Source organism: Dendropsophus ebraccatus, chromosome 10 (genome assembly GCF_027789765.1).
Source record: "Dendropsophus ebraccatus isolate aDenEbr1 chromosome 10, aDenEbr1.pat, whole genome shotgun sequence".
NCBI lineage: Eukaryota > Metazoa > Chordata > Amphibia > Anura > Hylidae > Dendropsophus > Dendropsophus ebraccatus.
This window is the reverse complement of record NC_091463.1, coordinates 45,956,380-45,978,840: the sequence shown is the minus strand read 5'-3', so window position 1 is coordinate 45,978,840 and position 22,461 is coordinate 45,956,380. Positions and strand designations below refer to the sequence as shown.

The window sequence follows — 22,461 nt, the reverse complement described above, 5'->3', positions numbered from 1 at the left end:
TTAATATAACAGCCGTTGTTTTAAAATAACAGCAAATATTTGCCATTAAATGGCGGCCATCCACTCAATTTTAACATTGTGTGAACAGATCCTTTCTGTGTTTTTAATCGACTCGTGGTTTTGGTTGCAATACTGACTGAAATATACTGACTGAATTATACGTAGTGTGAACGCAGCCTGAGGCTGGGTTCACACTACCTATATTTCTGTCAGTATTGTGGTCCTCATATTGCAACCAAAACCTGGAGTGGATTAAAAACACAGAAAGGCTCTGTTCACACAATGGTGAAATTGAGTGGATGGCCGCCATATAACAGTAAATAACGGCCATTATTTCAATACAACAGCCGTTGTTTTAAAATAACAGCAAATATTTGCCATTAAATGGCGGCCATCCACTCAATTTCAACATTGTGTGAACAGAGCCTTTCTGTGTTTTTAATCCACTCCTGGTTTTGGTTGCAATATGAGGACCACAATACTTACTGAAATATACTTAGTGTGAACCCAGCCTTAGGGTGCGTTCACACGTACAGGATCTGCAGCAGATTTGATGGTGCAGATTTGAAGTTGCAGATTCAAAGCAAATTCAATCTGGACCATGAAACCTGCTGTGGATCTGCTGCGGATCTGCTGCAGATTCAAATCTTCGCCATCAAATCTGCTGATCTGCTGCAGATCCTGTATGTGTTAACGCACCCTAAGGCTGTGTTCACACATGGCATTTTTTATGTACTTTAAAGCGACTCTGTACCCACAATCTGTCCCCCCCCCCCCAAACCACTTGTACCTTTGCATAACTGCTTTAAATTCAAAGTCTGTCCTGGGGTCCTTTCGGCTGGTGATGCAGTTATTGTCCTAAAAAAACAACTTTTAAACTTGCAGCCCTGTGTCAAATTGGCGTAGCCTAGAATGTTTATGCCCTAGGCTTGCACCACCTCTCCGTCTTTCCTCCCCGCCCTCTTCACCATTAAGAACACCCCTGGCCAGCATTTCATCTATTCATCACCTGTCTGAACACTGAGCAGGTGCTTTAAGGATCCAACACTTGTGCAGTGTTCACACACATGATGAATAGGAGAAATCCTGCCTGGGGCATTTCTTATGGTAAAGAGGGCGGGGAAGAGGGATGGAGGAGCGTTGCAAGCCTAGGTCATAGACACTCTAGGCCACGCCAATTTGACACAGGGCTGCATCACGTACCAAATGGACCCCAGGACAGATCTTGGATTAAAAGCAGCTATCCGAAGGTACAAGCAGTTTTTGGGGGGCAGATTGTGTGTACACAGTCGCTTTAAACTAGATTCTCCTGCTATTTTGCAATAAATATATGCAAAATAGTGCTATTTTACAGCAAATGCGCAACTCACAGCAAAATAGAGGGAAAATTGCAGGAAAAATGCAATAAAAATGCCATGTTAAGGAGAGTGAGGTGTGATTACAACATGCTGTCTGGTCCTGAATGAAGCAGCAGATGCTGCAACTTTACTTATTGTGCAATAGTCTGCACTGAAATGAAATGTTTTTCAACAGCTTTGGCCAGGAAATTGGCATACGTACTTGGGAAGGGGAGTAGGAAGGGTGGGAGGACTGTAATACACAGCTGTGGAAAAGCAATACTTCCTGGGATTTGTAGTACTAAGCAACTGCTCTAACAGGAAGTACAGTCATGAAATACAAAACTAAGATTCCAAGATAAATTAATATTTGGTGGTTTCAGAACTGGGGCAGACAGGTAAGCAATGCTTGTGCTTCTGCAGGATGTTTACTCTTTAACTGATGTCAGAGTGCCTCTTTAAATAATACAACTCATGTTTGTATGCCATAATTTTGAAAAATGGTTATACCCCTTTAATTGTAACAGATAAATGCATATATGTTTTATTTACAGCGTCGAGGGAGTAAGAAGGGATCAGTAGATCTAGAAAAGGTAATTTGTGTGGAGTGTGTACAGCCTGAAGAAAACCCACCTCCAGAAAGACAATTACCGGTAAGGCTGTTTTTTTTTTTTTTAAATTATTATAATCATTTGCTTCTGACTTCCTTTTTATTCAAGCTTTTGTTTACTTACCAGCCGGCCCGGGGTGCTGAGGGTGTTATTCAGCAGGTCGGTGTTTGGTGTGTTGTAGCTGGAACACTTGTCGCAGTGGCCAGGAGTGTTGATACTCACCCCCGGACACAAGGACACCTGTAAGGGTCCTATTCCACGAGCCGACCAGGGCCCGATCAATAATGTAAACGATCGCCGATCTGCTAGATCGGCGCTCATTTACTGGGCCTATTCCACGGGCCGAACAGGGTCCGATCAATAATGTAAACGATCACCGATCTGCTAGATCGGCACTCATTTACTGGGCCTATTCCACGGCCCAATAATCATTTAGCGAGGGCAGCAGGGACATTGTTACCGATGTCCTTGCAGCCCTTGTTAAACACCATACCTTACCTAAACATGTTGCAGGTGTTCTCCTGCGCTCCTCTTCCTCCTGATCCCGCATGCAGTAGCAGCTTTGGTGTGGCCTTTCTGAGCTGACAGGCCGCTCAGCCAATTACTGGCCGCAGCGGTCCTGGCCAGTGATTGGCTGAGCGGTCTGTCAGGTCAGACAGGTCGCACCGAAGCTGCTGCTTTAGGCAAGACCGGGAGGAAGAAGGGGCACAGGAGAACACCTGCAACATGTTTTGGTAATGTATGGTGCTTGTGGAATCATTGGTCGCCTACCACACATTGCTATTCCACGCAGCGATGCGCGGTGGGTGGCTGATGATTTTAGGTTTGACCCTAAATAAACGATCAGCCAATGACACGATCATCGGCTGATTGTTGTCTCTATTCCACAGAGCGATAATCGGCCTGAATCGTGCTGATAATGGCTCTGTAGAATAGGCCCCTAAGTGTGAGTTACTGAGAGCTGTGTGTGCTACCTGCACCTGTGATTGGTTGGGACAGTGAATAGAAAGCATAGTTAACCCTTTGCATACCTACAGCTGTGTTTTTACAACACGGGGAAAGTGAGACACCAAGTGGTGAAAGTGCAAATGGCCGCTTCATTACATTTGTGTGACACCTGACAGAGCCACCTTCACCCAGATGACATAAAGCTTAGTGGGCCACCCCTACCGGGACACCACTGATTGGCTGGGTAGGAATTGCAGAAGTCTCTGCTCAGCTAGTCAGGGGCTGTAGAGTTGTCCTTCCTCAGCTGCTGATTGTAGATGAAGATAAAGGACACCTCACACCAGGAACCCAGGATCGTAAGTATAACCCCTCCCTTCCAAAATTTCACCCCCTGGGTGCCAGACTATTTAGTCTGGCACCCTATGGGTTAAATAGGGATGCTGTGCATACTCACTTAACCTCCTTGGGGCCGAACTGTTCAGTATGCACTGTGCCCACCCCAGCAAAGAATGTGCACTGTGTCCACCCCACAAATGAAAGGGTTGAGTGACTTAATCCTTATCCTGTGGCAGGTGCAGTGCACTCAGCACAGCAAAAGGAGCACAGTCTGCCCCCAGGGGGTTAAGTGGGCATGCACCTTATCCCCCACTTAACCTCTTGGGGCCAAACACTAAGCAGCTATCTGTTCAGATGCTGCATACTGTAAAAGAGAGAGGGAGTCCTATAAGTTTTTAAATTATGTATTTATTTATTTATTTATTTATTGCCTTCTCTAGAAGCCCCAGTTTTGACACTCTGGGACTACTGGTACTCGGATCTTTGCAGTACCCCTGTGGCAGAGGGTATTGGGGTAATGATGTCGGGGTCAGTGTTAGCCATTTTACAGACCTATACTGAGCCCCAGCTTAGTAATGGATGCCATCTATCAGGCAATCCAGCGAATCTGATGTCTGATATCCACTGAATCTGTTAGAGTGATACTGACATCTGAGAAACAAAAAGGAGAGACATACAAAAGGCAGTAACAGAACACCCATGATTTTGACAAGGGTTCTGCAATATGCAGCATCTGTACTAATAGCTGCTTACTATCCAGCCCCCAGGAAAACAAAAAGCTGATGCAATGCATTCCCACTTAACCATCTGTGGGGCCAGACTGTGCTCCATCCCCATTTAACCCCTTGGGTGCCAGACTGACCCCAGGGTGAAGGTACGTAGCATGCCGACTTAACCCCCTAAGAGCCAGACGGTTCTCTGTTGGGAGGGGTTTAAACCTACCCTGGCAGACCATTTTTCTTTTTTTTTTCTTTTTTTTCTTTTTTTTTTTTTTTGAGAAAAAAATAATTCCTTTATTTTACACAATTCAATTCTACATGTACAATACCCCCCTATCCCAACCCGATCCCATCCCAACCCAACACCCACTTTGGAACTTCCTAGGACAACCTCCCCATCTAAATAGAATAATAAAAAATAAATAAATAAATTACAATAACTCCTGTCTGGTATCATCTAGACAGTCATCATCATTGTACAGGGTTTTTCATTTTCTCTGTGTGGTTATGCTTGCAGGGCGCCCTTCCATCCTCAGCACCTATCTATCTTAACCCAACACCCTACCACTACCTACTCTATATTCACTCAACCCACCAGGCAGCGGCGTAGCGCCCCCCCACCGTGCCGAGGGAAGAACGAGACAGGCAAACGAGACCGGAGCAAACCCCCCCACTCCTGCACAGTATCAGTTGTGAACGTCGTCCATATCAGAAAATATAAATTATCCAACTTGTACAAATAACCACAACCAGTTTCAACTCCTTATCCTGCCAATCTGACCCCTATCCAGGGCCACACCGGCTCGGACGTAGTAAGCTCACTCACACTAGCTATCCATCGACCCGGGTCACCGGATCCCTTGAACAGCCACCCTGTCTAATCCAAAGGTTTCCACAGTCCAACTGCTATGGACTGCGGTCCCCCCCAGATGACTGGGATCCACTTCATATTTTATTCATCCAACCAGTCGATAAGTTCTCGATCAACTCTCAACTATTTAGTCGGCCCTCTCACGGCCGATCTCCCAAGTCAGACTGCTTCCAACCACTGGGACAGCGGAATGGTCCGCCCAATCCCGCCCCTCCCCCTCCCCCAGCTCGGCAAGGGCCAACCACACCGCAACCTCATTCACCCCCACCAGACATTCACCATAGTAATCTTAACTACCGGGCGCCCTGCAAGTACCTCACAGGTTACAATCCTTCTTTTTAACCTCTTATTCTTTCCATTTTTTACAGATCTCTTAAAAAAAAAAAAAAAAATAGAAGTAGAAGTTCCATATGACGTCACTTACTAAAACAAAATCCCCCCCCCCCCCCCCCCCCCCGGGCAGAAACTAGTAAATTAACTCACATCAATTCACTTTTCTCTTTCTCCTTTCCTCCTCCTCTCCTCCCCCCACACCCCTTCATATCTAATATATTGTTTCACCTTATTCTCCCATGCTTGTACAGACAAAACCTCGTTAGAATTCCACTTTTGCACAATCATCAATCTTGCTACAAAGAGTCTCTTATTTAGAATCCTTTTCTTCATGCTACCTATGCCTACTAAATGGGTATCATCACTCAAAACAATCAGCGAAGGATATGGCTCTATTAACATTTCAAGTTCTATTTCCCTCATAACCCCCCTCCAAAATTCACCCAAAGCTGGACATAACCAAAATATATGTAACCAATCCTTTACTATTTCCCCACATCTTGCACAATCAGATTCTCCTCTTTTACCTATTTTCTTTAGAAGTTGTGGGGTATAGTAAAGACGGTGCAGAATATGTAATTGCACTAATTGATGGCTATGGTTCAACGAGATATCCTTGGTGTTACATAGAATCCTCTCCCATGCCCTTTCCGAGAGATTCCCAATTTCTTTTTCCCATTTTCCCCTACACCCTAGCTCTTTCCCCTCATATACTACTTCTCTCAATTTTCTATACATCTTAGATAGTCCTTTCTTTTGTGGCTGCCCATTATGTATTTGTGTTAGAATATCAGGCACAGGGTCCACTAGGAAAGGACTTTTATCCTTAGATCTCACAAAGGCATGTCTCAGTTGGGCGTACTCATACCACTCTTTTCCCCCCAATCTATATTCCTCCTTCAATGAGTGCCAAGGTCTTAGGTTCCCCTCTCTAAAGGCGTCGCACACTCTCACTATGCCCGCCCTTTTAAGGTTTACCAATGTCCCCACTTTGTATACTCCCTCCAATCTAGGATTCTTCCAAAGGGGAGTCCATTCAGTCGAATTACACACACTGCACCATCTCTTACACCTCTCCCAGGTCTTAAGCAGAGTCCCAACTGTTGGAAAATCTTCCCATTCCTCACCCTTTAGGGCATCCGATTCCAGGATCTCAATCATACCACCAAAGGAATCACTCAATTTATTTTCCAAAAATTTATATAGCTCAACATTCTCTCTATTCCATAGGTGGTACAGCTGAGACGCCAGGAAATATGAACTCATATCCGATAAACCCACCCCACCTTTACCCCTTGGCAGACATAATACTGATTGTCTAATCCTCACTCGTTTTCTTCCCCATATAAACTTATTTGTAGTTGGTTCCACCCTAAACGTGTTATCATCTACCCAAATAGGTGTAGCGCAAAAGATGTATAATAATTTTGGCAATATTATTGTATTGACAAGCATAATTCTATCTGCTTTAGACCGTACCAGGTTTATCCATACATCCACCTTCTTATCTATCTCTTTCATCACATTGAAGGTATTTCTTTCGTGGAAGTCCCTGATGTCTTTCGTAACTTCTACTCCCAAATATTTAAAGCTATCTCCTGATTTTAACACTCTCACTTGGCCGTATACTTCATAGTCCTCCCCCCTGCTCACACCCTCTGAGAGCGGGAGCAATATGGACTTGTCCCAATTGATTTTTAGACCGGAGAGGACGCCATACCTTTCTATTAAATCCTTAACATATTTCACTGTATATTCCGGGTTACTAATAAATAAAAGTGTATCGTCAGCAAAAAGGCTAATTTTGTCATTTCCGCCCCTCACACCAAAGCCTCTTATCTTTTCGTCCTCCCTAATCAATATTGCCAGTGGTTCCAACGCTAAAACATATAGCAAGGGGGACAGGGGACATCCCTGTCGTGTGCCTCTTCCCAGGTTAAAGCTCTCAGAACTAACTCCATTCACTACAACATGGGATCTCACTTCACTATACAAGAGCTGCACTTTCTTCACAAATTCGTTCCCTAACCCAAATGTTCCCATTACTTTCCAGAGTAACTCCCACTCCACCCTGTCAAAGGCCTTCTCTGCGTCCAATGACAGGATGGAGTGGGTGCCCCCCTCCCCCCCCCCCCAGCTCCCTGAATATTGTGAAAAACTCTACCAATATTTCTCATAATTGACCGCCCCGGGATAAAACCCCCCTGATCTTCGTGTATGAGCACGTTTGCATATAGTTTAATGTCTATGTTCAATAATGCAATGGGTCTATAAGACCCTGCCAATTGGAGATCTTTCCCCTCCTTGGGGATCAAAGTGATCCCTGCTTCTTTCATAGAGTTCGGTAGATGGCCCACCCTTATCGCCCCCTCCATAACCCTGCACAAGGCCGGGATCATTACCTCACTATATCTCCTATAGGTTTCAAAAGGAAGGCCATCCACCCCTGGCGCTGTATTACCCTTCACTCCTTTTAATGCGGTCTCAAATTCAGCTACTGTCAGTGGGGCCCCCAGCTCTTCTCTTTGATCCTCTGTCAGGGTTGGGAATTTCACTGAGTTTAGGTAGTTCTCCATTTCCTCCTCCCCTACTCTCTTCTCTGATCTGTACAGCTTCCTGTAATAGTTCTCAAAGACTTCTCTAATTCCTTTTTGAGAGCTTATTAATTTCCCCTCACTATCTTTTATAACGGAAATCTGCTTCCTTGGGGCTTGATTAGCTATTATGGACATAACATATTTATTTGGTTTCCCACTGTTTAAATACCTTTCCTTCCCTTGAAAATTTTTTTTATTTTTGGCCTTAACCTCCAACATATTATTATAGTCCTCCTGGGCCTGTAACCACTCTCTCCTACTATCCTCACCAAGATTTTCATAATAGTATTTCTCCGCTGCGACTACCCTCTCCTCTAAATCTCTCTCTTCCCCTCTAAATTCTCTCTTTTTCAATCCGATACTTTTTTTTAGGATTCCTCTAAGGAACGCTTTCATCGCGTCCCATACAATACTATCTGATGCGGACCCCCAGTTCTTCCCCAACATCTCCTCCAGTTCACCCCTAATCTCCCCATCCCTATTTAGCAAACTGAACCAGTGGGCATTGATCTTCCAATTCCCCACTCCCCTCTCTACTCCCGTATATATTTCTACACACAGTGGAGAATGGTCCGACACTGCTCTCGTATTGTATTTTATATCCCCCACATAACGCACAAATAGATCGTTGACCAATGTCATGTCTATACGGGAACTGGTCTGAGATGTTTTATTAAAGCACGAGAAAGCCTGAGCCCCTGGGTTCCACTCTCTCCAGACATCTCTAAACCCTAATTCCGTGCATAGTCTATTCAGGGGAGTGACCCTCGGAATATTTTTTACCTTTTTTGACCTCAATCTGTCCAGTTTCTCATCCATGACACAATTTATGTCTCCCAGGATCATAGTGGGTAGTTCTTCCCACTTATGGATGGCACTTAATACCTCTTTCAACACCGCTAACGAGAATGGTGGCGGAACATACAAAAACACCAAAACACAAACCAAACCCCCCACCTTACACTTAAATATAATATACCTCCCCTCCTTATCTACTACAACATCATATAACTCCCATCTAACTGACCTGTGAACTAACACTGAAATCCCCCTTGAATATTCTGAATACGTAGAGTGATATTGAGAAGACCACCAGGGTCTATTTAAAAAGGAAACTGTGGATTTAGTGAGGTGAGTTTCTATCAAACATATAATACCAGGTAAAAAATTCCTAACCACCCCATACACCGCGTGCCTCTTAACCCTATCGTTTAACCCCCTAATGTTCCACACCACTAATTTCGTGTTCATTTATTCAGATCAAAAATTATATTCTTTCCAGCCCAGAATTTCTCCCATCGGTTCTCCGATGGCTAATAGGTCCAGGTATAGCAGGAGATATAGAGAGAGAGAGGAAGCACAGCAGGGACGGGAGAACCACCCCCCTAAATTAATGATAGAGAGATAGAGAGAGAGTGGCCCAGTTAGATAGATATCATACATATCTCTGATTCAGGCATAATATGGATAACCTTACTCCTGGAGAAACGGAAAAGGAGAGAAAAAAAAAAAAAAAAAGAAAAACAACAAGAACAACCCTCCCTTTCTGCCCTGATCCCCTCCCCCCCCTCCCCTCCACCTTGCAACCCGCCCTTCCATTACTATAGAAAAGCAGGCTCCCAATCGTGAGTTAACTCCACCCACCACGCCGTATTACTATATTTTAATAAACCCCATATCATTTTTTACCCAGGGTATCCAACCACCTCCCTGCATCCTCCGGCGAACTGAAGAACCATGTCTTTCCTTCTGATACAACCCGTAATTTAGCTGGAAACAGCAAAGAGTACTGTATTCCAGCCTCTCTCAGACGTTTTTTAACAGGGTTAAAACTCATCCTATCCCTTCCCGTTTGTACTGCAAAATCGGGGTAGATTGATACTTTCTGTGAATGATATACCAAATCCCCCAACTTTCTTGCTCTCTGTATTATGACATCTCTGTCTTTAGCAGACAGAATTCTGGCAATCATGGGTCTGGGGTGATCACCCACCAGCTCACGCTTTCCCGGAATTCTGTGTGCTCTCTCCACTTCAAACCCTTGGGAAAGGTATTCACCAAAATGCTGTTTCAACCATGTAAACATAAATTCAGTTGGTCTATCTTTTTCTTCTTTCTCTGGTAAACCAATGATTTTTACATTATTTCTTTGTGACCTATTTTCTAAGTCAGTTGTTTTTTCTCTTAACTTTCTGCTGCTTTTCTCTAATGACTCAATTGTTTTTTTCATTTTCCGCACTTCATCCTCCACAGTGCTAATCCTGCTCTCTGCTTCACTACATCTCTCCTTGATCTTTCCCATATCTTCTCTTATAATAGATATCTCTGTCTGAATGGCTCCAACCTGGCCTGTCAGCACCTCTAATGACAGGTTGCATTTATTTACCGCTGCTAAGATCTTTCCCAGCACTTCACTGTTCTCCAGCTCAGCTTGCTTGCTACAGGCACCACCTGACACCTCCTCCACTAGTGAGTCGCTTAACCCCTTATTGCCTAGCTTGCTCTTACTCACTGCCTGCGAGGGAGACAGATATTTTTCTAGTTTACCACATTGTTTACCCTCCCTAGTAGGGCTCTGTACATTCTTCTTTGGCTTCATCATTGAATACAAAAATACCAACAAATCTGCAATGCTGCCCCCCCACTAGTAAACCCTTTTATAGGGCAAAAGTAACCACAAACAGTCAGTCTGGATAGTGCTCTATTCGGCTTACAGTCCTCCAGTGGTTAGTTCATTGTCCAGAGATACTTCAGAGGTTTTTTTTTTTGTTTTTTTTGTCCCAGCAGCAGTGTCACATCACACTTTTGTTCTTACTTTTTACAGTTCAATACATGGTCCCATAGTTTGCAAAAAATTAAATCAGGCTCGGCAGAGCATCAATATTGCACTGTCCCTTTACCCCCACAGACCCCTCTCTCACCGGGGACTACCAAAACAGCCTGTTTTTTTTTTTTTGCACAGCAGACATCGGGCATCTTCAAAAAACACACTTAATGGAAAGGTCTCACCCAATGGTCGCAGCACCGTGCACTCCGTTTTCGGCTCGTGACTGCTCCCTCGGTTCTCCCACCGACCTCCACGTGCTGCCCTGGTTCCGAGTCTCTCACTTCTCCTCTCAGATGCGGCTTGGACGTTTTCAGCTCCTCCCGGGCACCCACAGCGTACTCCGGCTTCCCTCAGGCAGGGCCTGGTCTCTCACCCCAGACCTTCCTTCCGGATTCCTCAACGGCTTCCGACTCTCCACTCCGCTCGGACCGACACCCCTCTCACACGTGACGCTCCGAGCTCGGTCGTCGGCTTTCGGCTCGGACCATTACCGGACAGCCCACTGCTGCGCTTCTCGTCGGGGACAGGTATCTCCCACTCGCCTCCCCTAGCTCATATCAGATCCGGGGCTGAGTCTCTCACACTCACATCCCCGAAGTGATGCGGGAGTCGGCCAACACCTCAGGCACTAGGTGTTTCGGCGTGCCAGGTGGACAGGAGAGCTCACCTTAGCTCCTCCTCTTCCTCCATCCCCCGGGCCTCACCCTGGCAGACCATTAGCAGACCTTAACTTACATGTTTGTCATAGCAATTCCATGGTCTCAGAAGCTGAGTGCACAGAATCACCAGTGGGAGCTGACTTTCAATCACAGCCACGCTCTTACTGCAGAAAAGACTGTTTAGAAAAAATATAGATTCAGTGTAATAATTATTCAGTTTTTTCCAGTTAATTTCTGTTAAACAGAAAAAAAAAATAATTAAAACCCAAATTTGGCAAAAATGTTTAAATCTTTTTTTCCTGTAAACCACCTAAAGCGTTAAAAAAAAGTTCCTACAGCCTCTTGCAAATTCTTTGTGGGGGCAGGTTTTTTAAAGGGGTTGTAAGTTTTGTAATGTACAGGCCTCTTAAATCTACCTAGAAAATCGATTAGCAGAAATAAACATGTCCTAAAAAAATAGTAAAATAATGTTTACTAAATGATGTTTATATGAAGTAGACATTTTAAATTTGAATTATTAGCTTGTTTATATGGAATAACTATCTTTTTATTAAAAACAGAGAATGTCAAACTTGCTTCTTTTTCCAAATGTTTGCAAAACTTTGGAGTTTTTTTTGTAAACATATGATCACTTAAAAGTGAAGTCCCACAAAAATTAAAAATCGCAGTCAGGGGTGTGGGGGAACATAATAAAGAAAGTATATTTATCCATCCGCCATCCTCCTGCAAAAAAAAAAAGGACACAGTTTTTTCACATGGGGAGTCATAGCGCAAACATTTGTGATTCTCTTTTCAAATTTGCGCAAGGCGCAGACCTTAACAAATGTGCCCCTTGGAGACAAGGGAGGTAAGTAAAGATTATGGAGGATTTTAGTTTTATAGGAGCCAGTGGCATTGCAGAGGGACCTTCCTTGAGGGCTATTCACAGAATTTTGGTGTAAAATTCAGGTTTGTCCAAAAGAAACCTTAAATGAATTGTGTTAAAACAGCTAAACTATGGTAACTACACTAGTGGGACTATTGGAGTTTTTTTTGCAGCAAAAACTTTGTACAAAATTCATGTTCTTTTGCTGCAAATAAGGGGTTTTTAATGCTTTTTATAGGTGAAGTGGCTGTTTCCAGCATTTCTGTATGTGATTTTGTGGCATAACACCCCCACCCTCCACATACAAAGACAAAAAGGCCTGTTCCTTGCAGTTGACCACCATCATACTGGAAAGCCATTTTAGGCCCTGATGCTCAAATAAGTGGAGTGTAGAAGTCCCAGAAAGAACATCACGCCATACTGGGGCGCAGCAGTCCCAGAAAGGCAATCAAGGGTGCCTGAGCATTCAGTAGTCCCAGCGAGACCTTCAAGACATGATGAGCATGCAACTGTCCCAGAGAGATTATCAAGCATTCCTTGAGTGTGCAGGAGTTCCAGAAAAGCTGTCAAGTGTTCCTGAGCTAGCAGCAGTCCCACCAAGCCTGTCAAGCCATACCGAGTGTGCATCAGTCCCAGTCTGCAGCAGTCTGTTATGTACCCTGTGGGGAGTTTAGCTTTCTGGTATGTAGACCCAATTGGTCACTACTTGCTATGTGCTAGAGAATCCATATCTACAAAAAAAGGACTTTTTATTCAAAGGACACTATAAATATTTGCTGTGCCAAAACTCTTATTTTATCTTGTCTCCACTATGGTAGTCACCAGGAGTACAATTGTTTATACAATAACTGTAATATGGGCACTGTCTCAACTGACTCTTAAAAGTTAAAGAGGTACTCTGAACCATAACTGACACTTATTATTGTTGTGCTGTTTACAAGTGCTTTATCAAAGATTTTAAGAGTGTTTCACATTGGACAGATCATTCCACTAAGTTATGTTTCTATTTATTGTGATATTTATTGCACATTATTTGTGAAAATTCACAAACTTTTGAAAAATTTGGTTTATTCCCAAATCAAATTTTTCAGTTTCAATGAATCTGAGTTCAGGAAGTTTGGTTCACTCATTTCTAATTGACAGTCATCTTGTGTTTCCTCCATTTTCTAATAATTGTGCCAGAAGTTGTTGCCTTCCAGCGAGCTTGCCTATTGTCCTGTAGCCCATCCCAGCCTTGTGTAGGTCTACAATGTTGTCTTTGGTGTTCTCACACAGCTCTTTGGCCTTGACCATGGTTGAGAGGTTAGATTGTGGTTGATTGGGTGTGTGGACAGGTATTTTATACAACTAACAAGTTCAAATAGGTGCAATTAATACTAAGTGCAGAAAAACTAACAGGTCTAATCAAAAGGGACATGCCTATCCATTGTCAGACACCACCATCTCCTCCATTCTCCATACACAGTTCAAAGTCTCCACAAACTCTACCCTAGGAGGCGACTGAGCCTGTTTCCATAACCTTTGTATAACCACCCTAACAGCAACAAGAAAATCCCTCAGACACACAGGAGTTCAAAAGATGTGAGATCTAAATGTATTTTGGATTTGGGCACAAGGGAATTATGAAAATGTTGTAGTCTGCAATAGAGGAACCATGCCCTCGAAGGCTGTATTTTGTATTTAAATAATTAACACATAATTGTCATCAGCTGTCATCTAGGAAGAAACAGGTATGCTACTCTACTTTTTATACAGATGCTGCTTTTTTCAAGCAAGCAACCTTGCTTGAAATGCTTCAATATCACTTTAAAGTTTATTTTTTTAAATGTAAAAAAAAAAGATATTTTGTGTATTATGTTAAGATGTTAACAATCTTTTCTGTTATTTTAGACGAGGGAGGAATTTGCAGATACTGAACAGATTAGTATCATTGAGCGATTCCCCTACCCATTTCAGGTAAGAGAAATTTGCCAATGCATCTTGATACACTGCAATGCATATATAACTTTCTAAAATATTGTGGCAGATTTACTAAGATTACACTTTTACTACGACAAATTATGCAAAAAAAAAAAAGAGCATACTTGCTATTCACAACATTTATTGTGCATTGTAAACACTTTTTAATCTCATAAACATTTTTTAAAAGCATCTAGAAAAAAGGTTATAACTAGTAGAAAGTCAGTGGTTCCCAACTGGGGTGCTGCGACAGACTGGGGTGCTGTGAGAACCCACCAGGAGTGCCGCAGCATTCCAGTGGGAATTGGGACTTTGTCACTTTAAGTATCCCTAGAAGTTGCTGCCGCTTACTTTGGAATGCACCGCTCACTTTGATGTTCCGCCCGATTACTGTTAGACAGGGTTAATGGGCTAAACATTAAAGTGAACAGAATGTGGGAGCAGGAACTGACAGTTTCCTGCTCCTCCATTCCGTACCATAGGCTGAAGATATTGAAACTGGCAGATTGTGGGGTTTATCAATTTGGGTTCTAAAAAATCCAATGGATTCAAACAAGTCTGGTCTAAAATGTGATGTAATCTCAAACCATAAGCTGGAGACATGCCTAGGTAAGAATCTAACTTTCAGGCTAGGTTCACACTATGTATATTTGAGGCTGTATTTGTGAGGCTGTATAGCAACCAAAACCAGGAGTGGAGTGAAAACACAGAAAGGCTCTGTTCACATAATGTTGTAATTGAGTGGATGGCCGTCATTTAATGGCAAATTTTTGCTGTTATTTTAAAACAACGGCTGTTATATTGAAATAATGGCAGTTATTTACCGTTATATGACGGCCATCCACTCAATTTCAACATTGTGTGAACAGATCCTTTCTGGGTTTTCAATCCACTCCTGGTTTTGGTTGCTATGAGGACCTGACTTGAGGACCAAATACTGCCTGAAGTATACAGTGTGTGAACCCAGCCTTAAGGAGACGGGAATGCTGGGTTCCCCATTAATAGGACCCATAGGAAATAATGCAAATGTGTTTAATTGGTCCCAGCACCCACCAATAGTTACCTACAGTACCCATGTATTACATTAAAAAGTGCATAGTTTTTGATAAATCATACTCCCATAGCCAAAAAGGGTACTAGGTTGTTTTGTAGGGAATGTGCTTTCTAATTGTATCCATAATTTTGTCTTTTTATAATTGAAACAGTCCAAAACTCTATTGGGCCCAACTGCTAAGAAATATAGTTGCAGTCTGGCTAAGCCTCCCTGGAGTAGTTTTTGAAATTCATTTTTGGGACCACACAAAGTTCATAAACATCTGATCAAGAAAGGTGAAAAGGGAAATTTTAAAGTGTCACTGTCATGTTTTTCCCCTCCCCCAGAAATAAATAGTACAGGCGATTATAAGAAACTTTGTAATTTGGTTTATTAGGCAAATATGCCATTATCTGCAATCAAAAAGACTTTCCCCAGCCCCCCCCCCCTCCTCTCTCTCCTTCACTGCTCATTATCAGGAAATCTCGACTTGTTTACGTCAGTCGAGCCCTGTCTAATCTATGGAGAGGGATGGGGGGAGGAGGGAAGAGGGAGATTAGTCACCGGCAGAGAGCAGAGAACAAAGGATTACACAGTGGGAGCTGTGTAAAAGCAGGTATTCAGAGGTCAGAGAGGTCAGTGCTGACTTCAGAGGAGATGAGCCCGGTGATGTAGCTGTAAATTAACTGTTTGGGGTTCTGTTTTGGTGCCTTATCACCCTCCACCCCTCCCCTCGCCATAGAGAACCATGAAGACAGGGAGAAGAGCTTCAAACTGCTTTTTGAGGATTAAAATGCTTTTTTTGGCTAATAAACCTAATTACAAAGTTTCTTAAAATCACCAGTACTATTGCTTTCTGCAAAAATAAATAAACAAACAAACAACAGTGACACTTTAACCGTTTCAGGACCAATCCCAAAATGACCCAGTGGACCGCACAATTTTTTTTTCGTGTTTTTGTTTTTTTCCTCCTCCCCTTTTAAGAGCTCTAGCACTCTCAGTTTTCTACCTACAGGCCATGTAAGTGCTTGTTTATTACAGGAGTAGTTGTACTTTGTATTGGCGTCTTTCATTCTACCATAACATGTATGATGGAACCCCAAAAATATCATTTATGAAGATATAAATAGGTGAAATCGTAAAAAAGAATCCAATATGGTAACTTTTGGGGGGTTCCTGTGTCTACGTAATGCACTATATGGTAAAAGCGACATGATACCAATATTCTATAGGTCAGCCCAAACACAACCACATGCAGGTTTACACATATTTTCTAATGTTATATATATTTTTTTAAATGAAATCCTTTTTTTTTTTGCAATTAATAATTAATAAAATGGGCCTAATGTGACGCTTATAACTGTTTATTTTTTTACCTACGGGGCTGCATGGGGTGTCTTTTTTTCCACAATGATATCTAGTTTTTATTAATACCATATTTGTGAAGATCGGACGTTTTGATCACTTTTTATTAAAAATTTTGTATATAAAATGTAACAAAAACAAATAAATAACAATAAATAAATAAATAAATAATAATAAAATAATAATAAAAAAATAAATAAAAAATCGGTTATCCTGGCACTTCTTTCCCTCTTTTAGTCTATGCCTTCCGACGTTAGTAATGACGATTGTTATATTTTAATAGATCGGACAATTACGCACGCTACGGTATATTATACAGTGGTACCTCGGTTCTTGAACTTAATTGGTTCTGGAAGGCAGTTTGAGAACCGAGCAGTTTGAGATCCGAGCAGTGTCTTTCCATAAGAAATTATGTAAATGTGTTTAATTGGTTCCAGCACTAACCAATAATTACCTACAGTACCCATATATTACATTAAAAAGTGCATAGTTTAATCTCTACAGTACAGTACAGAACAGCACCATACTGTATATACTGTACAGTACATTATGAATAAGAAACATTCAACAGAACCAGCAATTATAGTACAGTAGTCACTAACTCCTCACCCATCCTTTACTGTATAGAGTCGCCCCTCCCCCCACCCCACTACTGTAAAGTATGGTAGATGGTGGTGCACTGACTGTACTACTACTGTACTGTATATGCACTCCAGCAGTCTTTTACAGTACTGTACTGTATGTGAAGCCTCACCAGTGCTAAGCTCACCAGTTACAAACCACCAACCACGCTCATAAAACCATTTAGATACTGATTACTTCAAGACTGGAGGCCCGAATAGTCTTTAAGAACTGAGCAAGAGTTTGAGAACCAAAGCAAACTTTCCTTGAAAATACTGTTTGAGTTCCAAGCAGTTTGAGAACCGAGCAGTTTGAGAACCAAGGTACAACTAAATGTTTATTTATTTATTTATTTTTATATGTTTTATTTATATAATGGGAAAGGGAAGTGATTTAAACTTTTATTGGAGGAGGGGCTTTGGGTTATTCATAAAGATATTTTAACTTTTTTCTACACATTTTGAGTCCCCTTGTGGGACTTTTACATACAATTATTAGATTACACACACTGATCATTGCTATGCAATAGGCATAGGCAGTGTAATAGGCGCTATGCTGATTAAGCCTGCCTGTGGCAGACTTAATCATCAGAGCACTGATCGGACTGCACGGAGGAAGGTGAGAGACCTCCGGCGGACGGTTAAAATGATCGGAACTCCCGCAGTCACACTGCAGGGGTCCCAAACGGTAGATGACAGGGGGCTGTCCCTGTCACTTACTCTTTATCGTTGCAGTCGTGGCGTTTAAGGGGTCAATAACATGCTGCAGCGTGATAGCTGCAGCCTGTCATTAACAGTGAGGGCGAGCCCCCACCTTCTATGAAGCGTGCTCCACACTTTATAGCACAGGACGTACCGGTACCCCCAGGGTCGTCTGGGGACAGTGACCCATGGCGTACCAGTACATCCTGGGGTCATCTAGGGGTTAACCCCTTCCCGCATGAGGGCGTAACTGTACGTTGTCAAGTGGGTGGGAGCGTCCAGAGAGGGGTCGCGAGACAACATCGCTCTGAACCTCCGCAGTCCTGAGTGCTATCTGCATCCCGGGACCGTGGCAATTAGCTGGCACGGTCCGACGCCATGTCCGCTAATTAGCCTTTTAAATGCAGCTGTCAAAGTTGACAGCTGCATTAAAAAGTCTTCTTTTTCCCTTCCCTGGTGTCTAGTGGCGGGATCACCCCCCCCCCCCTGCATCTGGTCCTGGCCGGGGTCTGTGCCGTAATGGCGCCGATCCAGGCTCGGCATTCTATTGTTTTCTGCATAGATCTCAATGAGAGATTAGAGCAGTGATACTGGAAGTGCCCCAGGGGGGCTTCTAGTATAAGTGTAAAAAAAAAAAATTCTTTTACCTTCCTCCGTGCGGTCAGGTCTTCAGTCTGCTGGTAGCATCTGCCACAGCCAGGCTCTATCAGAAGATCGCCAATAACACTGATCATGGCATAGCAGTGATCAGTGTATGTAATCTAATGTAATAATGTCAAAGTTCCCTAAGGGAACTTAAAAAGTTTTAAAAAAAAATTAAGAAAAGTTTGAAAAAAATGCCTGAAGCCCCTTCCCCAATAAAAGTGAAAATCACCCCTTCCCATTTTATACATAAAACATATAAAAATAATAAAGTTAACTAACATTTAATAAAACTTAGCATGTGTAATCGTCCAATCTATTAAAATAAGACAACACTATTTCCGCACAGTGAATGGCGTGAACAACAAGCGGTAAAAAAAATGCAGAGATTGCTTTTTTTAATGACATTTTATGTATAAAAAAATTTGTAAAAAGTGATTAATACGTTTGATCTAGAAAAAATGATATTAAGAAAAACTAGAGATCATGACACAAAAAATGACACCCCATACGACCCTGTAGGTGAAAAAATAAATGCGCTATAGGAGTTACAATAGGACCATTTTAAATATGCCAATAAAACGTTAAAAAACCTATGTAAACATACATATCCCTGTGTTCAGACTGTTCAAATGCCAGTTTTACCATAAAGTGCATTATGTAAACATGGAAGCCCCCCCAAAATTTGCGGAATCGCATTTTGTAACCGAAGTTCACCCTATAAATGATATTTTGGGGGTTCCGTCACTCATTTTATGGCAAATTGAAAGATGCCATTACAAAGTACACCTGCTCCGGAAAAAAACAAGCCCTCACATGGCCCTGTAGGTGGAAAAATGAAAGTTATGGATCTTAGAAAAAATGAAAATGCCAAAGTGACAATTGGCCCAGTCCTTAAGGCCATTTCAGGCCTGGTCCTTAAGGGATTAGGTTATCAGATATTTTCTGAATCATTTCCTAATTATGCTTACAGATAGTGTATGATGATGGACCACTCTACATCTTTGCTCCAACAGAGGATCTCAGGAAACGTTGGATTCATCAAGTAAAGCATGGTAAGTGTGATAAGTGTGATTGTTAAAAACAATAACAAAGCCACATAGGAATGGAATGCTGTGGATTTTTTCCCCCCACAGCAAAATCCACAATTGTGGAGCTTTTGCAATTATTGGCTTCCCCATAAAAGTCGTAAAAGAAAATTCACTATGTATCTGCAACATAAATGGACTAGAAGTAAAGCAGGTCAATTTCTATGTAGATGGTCCTCATATTGCAACCAAAACCAGGAGTGGATTAAAAACACAGAAAGGATCTGTTTACACAATGGTGAAATTGAGTGGATGGCCGCCATTTAATGGCAAATATTTGCTGTTATTTTAAAACAACGGCTGTTATATTGAAATAATGGCAGTTATTTACTGTTATATGGCGGCCATCCACTCAATTACAACATTGTGTGAACAGATCCTTTCTGTGTTTTTAAACCACTCCTGGTTTTGGTTGCAATATGAGGACCACAATACTGATGAAATATACGTAGTGTGAACCAGCCTCAATGTGCTGAGGATTTTCTCAACATAATGTTAATCTACAGCAGAAAATCCTTAAGGGTAGCTTCACACACTGTATCGCAGCGGATCCACATCAGATTTGATGGTGCAGATTTGATGCTGTGTTCAGTTATTTAGATCAAATCTGCTGCGCGTCTGCAGCAGAAAATCCGCTGCCATATGGTGTGTCTGTAAAGCTACCCTAAGGAAGCGTACACGTACAGGATCTGCGGCAGATTTGAAGTTGCAGATTCAAAGCAAATCAAATCTGTGCCATTAAATCTGCTGCAGATTCAGTATGTGTGAATGCACCTTTTCCGGGCAAACTGATGAGGCTATCGACAGGATAGCTGTGCTCCACTCACGACTGGAGAAGAAATGACGGCAGAAAATGACAAGAGAGGGGTGCCTTCTGGTGTAGTAATCCAATATGTCAATGCTCCATATAGATGGGGAAGAGATAAACTCACTCACCTAGCTGAGTTGTGGCAGCGATAGACACAACTCTATCAAGTTCATACAAAAGCACCTTTGCACTAGTTCTTACTCCTGGTCACTTCACAAACCAGCTGAAGTGGAAAACATAGGAATCATGCATCCTAGCACAGACCATCTAGGACAGATACAATGGAATGGAGCCTAGTGCAGGTGTCAGATAATAATAATAATAATGATAATAATATTTATTTGTATAGCGCCAACAGATTCTGCAGCACTCTATGAGATGTCGGGTTTGGGTTGCTTAGAGGGAGGGAATACAAGAAGTTACGTTTTAGAAAGGATGAGAAATAGAAAGGTCGTAGTGTTAGAGACAGCATAGAGACGTATATAACTGGGTGCCATCAGCATAAAGATGGTATTGAAGACCAAACCTGCTGATGGTCTGTCCGATGGGGGAGAAGAGGAGGGGACCCAGGACTTATCCCTGGGGAACACCAACAATAAAAAGTAAGAGAGAAGAAGTAGAGCCAGAGAAGGATATGCTAAAGGAGCAGTCAGAGAGGTAGGAAGAGAACCAAAAGAGAACAGAATCCTTGAGGCCAAAGGAGTGGAGCATGGAGAGGAGGAGCTGGTGGTCTACGGTGTCAAACACTTCTGAAAGATCCAGGAGAATCAGCAAGGAATAGTTTCCTTGTGACTTGGCCTTCAGGAGATCGTTTGACATCTTGGTAAGAGCAGTTTCAGTTGAGTGAAGGGATCGGAAACCAGACTGTAGTGGGTCAAGAAGAGAGTTATCAGAGAGATAGCGGGTTAGGCTATCAGTCACGCATGTGTTCAGTGTGCACAGCCACTGTATAACCAGGGCAATGGGTAAACCATGTGAAAAAACATTCCTTTATTGCAACATGTTTCAGGTCCTTATTATATAGGAGCCTTCCTCAGACATAAACATCACAATACATTCTCACTTAAATACATATAATTTTCCCTGTTTATAATAACACTTCTGGATCATCCCTGATAATAAAATATATTGGTCATATCCTTACATGCCCTTATTACAAAGTAGTTTTCAAATACCTCCAAAAGGTTTAACGTCCACATTCCTATAGAGTTCATGTGCTTGTCTCTGCCACAGCCCACATACTGTTTGGTTCCCATACTGGGGTCTCGCAAGATCTCAGCCCCTGATGAGGACTTACCATTTCTTCCATACTTCCCTTATTATCTATTCAGTCTCCTTCTCTCAGTTCTGAGCTGCTGTTTTCTGCTGAAGACATATAAAAAATCCTGTGTTTGAGCTTCTCTCTGCATCTCCCCCTCCTTCCCCCTCCCTTCTGAGATGGCTGATGTAAACTGATGTAAAGTCCCTATCTGCACCTTTGTAGCAACTTTGTAATGCCAAAAGAGTTAAAGAGGAAGAAAATAATGAATAAATGGACTCACCAATTCCTGTGCCTTCATTGTGCCACCCGCAGGTCCCATTTACAGCTGCCAGCTGTCATCCTCTACTGGAAACTGGGTACATCATATACCCGGCTTTTCCAGCAGCAACATTACGGCCCAGCTGTTCGGCCCAGTCAGCAGCTGGGGTGGTGTCCTGTCCCAGTCACCGATTGGCTGAACAGGCCATCACTCAGCCGGGAACGTGATGTTAAAATGTTTTAAGAACATTTTGTTTTTTTAAAAAGGTTTTAATTTTATAAAAGACATCAAATAAAATAAAAGTTGTTTAAGTTGCATATCGTTGTAATTGTACTGCCTTGAGGAACATATATATATAACATGCCAGTTTTCATGCCAGTAATCAACCTTCTCTCTCCCTGCCTCTCTCTGCCTTTCTCTGCCTCTGAATTAAAAATTCATACACAGAAAATAAAAACAAATTGGAAAAAAGGACATGCTTTAATATCTGACTCTAATCAGTAAAATTTTAAAATAAGTAAAAAATGTTATCAGTCACTGTTCAGATTCTGACCGATCAGAAGAATAAACTGTATCTCTAGGTCTACATTGTGCAGCTCGGTCATGTGACAGAGTCAGGAA

At 42.3% G+C, this 22,461-nt stretch overlaps 1 protein-coding gene across 2 annotated transcripts in view; it reads left to right on the top strand.

The window, feature by feature from the left end:
- Positions 1–22,461, top strand: part of BTK (Bruton tyrosine kinase) — a 111,197-nt gene that overhangs the window by 44,085 nt on the left and 44,651 nt on the right. For both annotated transcript variants that reach the window (XM_069986378.1, XM_069986377.1), the window contains exons 3-5: positions 1,892–1,990; positions 13,994–14,059; positions 19,398–19,479. In XM_069986378.1, coding sequence (XP_069842479.1) covers positions 1,892–1,990; positions 13,994–14,059; positions 19,398–19,479 — 247 coding nt within the window. The remainder of the gene's footprint in view (positions 1–1,891; positions 1,991–13,993; positions 14,060–19,397; positions 19,480–22,461) is intronic.